Source organism: Eurypyga helias, unplaced genomic scaffold (assembly GCF_000690775.1).
Source record: "Eurypyga helias isolate BGI_N326 unplaced genomic scaffold, ASM69077v1 scaffold28741, whole genome shotgun sequence".
NCBI classification, from domain to species: Eukaryota; Metazoa; Chordata; class Aves; order Eurypygiformes; family Eurypygidae; genus Eurypyga; species Eurypyga helias.
The window spans coordinates 14,651-17,343 of NW_010230608.1; the positions used below are offsets into that span (position 1 = coordinate 14,651).

Sequence of the window (2,693 nt, forward strand, 5' to 3'; positions counted from 1 at the left end):
GTCTGCTCCTGGCTGACCTGCACCAGCTGCGTGTGTCAAGACCATCACGTTGGCAGTGCTTTCCAGGGGCCCACCCCATCTGAGGGTGCTGCAGTGATGGGAGGGGGCAGCGGGTCCTCCTGGGGTGCTGCTACAGTGATGAAGCTGTGGCCCAAGGGGCTGTGGCACCCAGCACGGGAGCTCAACGCCTCCCATCCTGTTGGTGCTTGCCCCTGCCACCAGCTTGTCTGCAGCAGGTGCGGGCCACGCAGACCGGGCGCTGGGGTGCACGGGGCACTGTGGCTGTGCCGGGGCTGGCAGGCATGGCTGGCTGCTGCGGGCCTTGCTGTGCTACGTTTTGACAGAGCTCTCTGTCCCTGCAGTGTATGTCGTGGAGGAGCGGCGGAGGGACGACTCGGGCGAGAGTGCCTGCCTGACGGCGTGCTGGACTGCACTCTGCTGCTGCTGCCTGTGGGACATGCTGACTTGACTCGCTGCAGCCACCTCCTGTACCTTGCACCGAGTGCTATGCAGGCTCCCTACTCCTGTCCTGACTTCTTTCTGTTACTGTAATCAACGCTCTGCTTTGCACAGCCCAGAGTTCCCGTCTGTCAGTCCTAGCGCCTTGTTGGGGTGGGGGGCGCACTCCTTTATTTTAGTAAAGGACAAATCCCTTTTTAACATTTCTAAGACTTTTGTTGTAACTTTGAAGAATGTGCTAATGGTGTATTTCAGCCAAAGGCATTCTGATTAAATGTATATTTATCAGTTGAGATTTTCCTAGTCCTAGAAATGAAGACATACGCAATAATTAAAGCCGACAGTTGATTTTCTTCGCTAGGGCCTGACTGTTTCAATAAATCTGTCCCGCAGAGGGTGTGCTTCCCCCATCACTGTCTGTTTCAGTCTCCCGCATGCGCTGACTGCAGCAGCGATGATGGACTTGGCTTCAAGCACCTTCCAGCAGCTTTGCTGCAGAAGTTGGTGTCTCAGCCCCTTGCCGGGGCCTGGGCTGCGTGTGTCTGGCCCTGCTGTTACCAGCATCCAGGGGATTTTCTGCAGCAACCTGGGGCGTGAGCCGTGAGAGCAGAGAAAACCGTCTGGGGGGCAGTTGGAGCGCCTGAGTGATACCACCAGCCCCCCTGTCCTGCACAGGGCAGCTCAGTCAGGTTTTCATCTCTCTGCTTACGCAGGGCTGGGCATGCAGGTCCCCTTCTGAGACTGGGGGCCTCTCTGGCAGCTCCTGGGATGGCAGAGCTGGGGGAAGCGGACGCTGAGCTGCATCGTTTGTGCGCTGGCAGCTCTTGGGGGAGGACTGATCCGGCTCAAGGGTTTTGAGCAGTCACCCGTCATCCCACAGAGTATCGGTTTCTGGGGGGTACGTTAATGGGCAAGAAGAAGCAAGGCTGTGGATTAATGCAGTGCTGCAGATCTGGAGCTGATTCATGGCACGCCTCGCCAGGAGAGGGATAAAAAGCTTTAAAAAAACCCAGTGGGGGATGGTTCCCACCCAGCTGCCCACTGCCCCTGTTCACTGCTGTTCTTACTGCCTCGAGAGCAAACCCGAGGCAGTGGCCTGACACTCACAGGTCACCTAGTAACGCTGTACCCTCCTGCAGCAGCGCTCCCAAGGGCTGCGCTCAGCACCCCTCAGCTCGTGTGCTGCAACCAGACCTGGTGGCAGGTGCCAGGGGAGGGAAGGTGGCCCAGGCTGAGCTAAATGAGGCTGTGCTTGCTGGGCCCTGGGGCTTTTCCTGTGCTGCAGCTGAGGCAGCAACTCTGCTCCCCTGCTCCTGTGTGGGCACAGGACCAGGCCTGAGGGAACCACCACAGGGACAGGGCTTAGCTGTGAACTGCGTGGCAGGGCCACGGCATCCATGCCGCGAGGCTCACCCGGGCCTCACAAGGCACCTTGTTGTGTTCCTCCGTGCTTTTTTGTCTGGGAGTTCCCCCCTGGCTGGGGCCTGCCGCCCTGGCACAGCCCAGGCACTCCGTACACCTCCACTTGGGTGTTAGAAACGCACTTTGGGGTCTCTGGTCTGGGGCAGGACAGTTTGGTTTGGGTTGATGAGGGTCCCTGGCAGCAGTCTGTCCCCAGGAGCCTTCCAGCCCCTTGCTTGGGGGCTGCCACCCGGCAGGCAGCCACTCCAAGCGCAGGTCTGCTGCCCAGGCTCCCTGCCCTGGGAACGCTCCCTGTCACTGTCACCTCCCTGGCAGCTCGGCAGTGGTTAGGGATCAGAAGGGTGGTCCCTGGCTCAGCTTGCCTTAGCAGGGGTGGTGGAAGAGCTGCGTTCCATGGCCCCGCTTGCCCCACAGCTCTCTCTTCCCCTCCATCCAGCTCCTCATCCCAGCACAGTCAGCCCCCCCCGCCTGGTCTTTGCTGTTCCCCAGGAATGGTGCTGCCGGGCAGGAGGTGACCCCCAGCCCTCACCGCCACAGGGTGGCTCTTGCTCTGCCTCGGGTAGGAGCCACAGCTGCTCTGGGGCCATTTGCCACCAGCCCCCCGCATGGGAGGGGGCAAGGATGCAGGTTTGCCTCGGCACCTGTCGTGTACAAGTGGCTGCGGTCATGGGCTTACGTGGCTACAGCAGCACCCTGGCCTCGGTGCCTGTCCTTGGGGACACGGGGGGACACTACGGAAGGGCTGCCCTGGGTTCCAGCCACCCTGCACCGTGTGTGCAGGGCAACAGCTGCCTGGGGCTGTGGGGGGTGAA

At 60.7% G+C, this 2,693-nt stretch overlaps 1 protein-coding gene across 1 annotated transcript; it reads left to right on the forward strand.

The window, feature by feature from the left end:
• Positions 1-362: 362 nt before the first annotated feature.
• On the forward strand, positions 363-469 carry LOC104516478 (cysteine-rich and transmembrane domain-containing protein 1-like; the record flags this gene model as incomplete). Its single annotated transcript, XM_010160814.1, has 1 exon — positions 363-469. A coding segment is annotated over one exon (107 nt), but the record flags the coding sequence as incomplete, so codon positions are not given.
• Between the last annotated feature and the right edge of the window lie 2,224 nt (positions 470-2,693).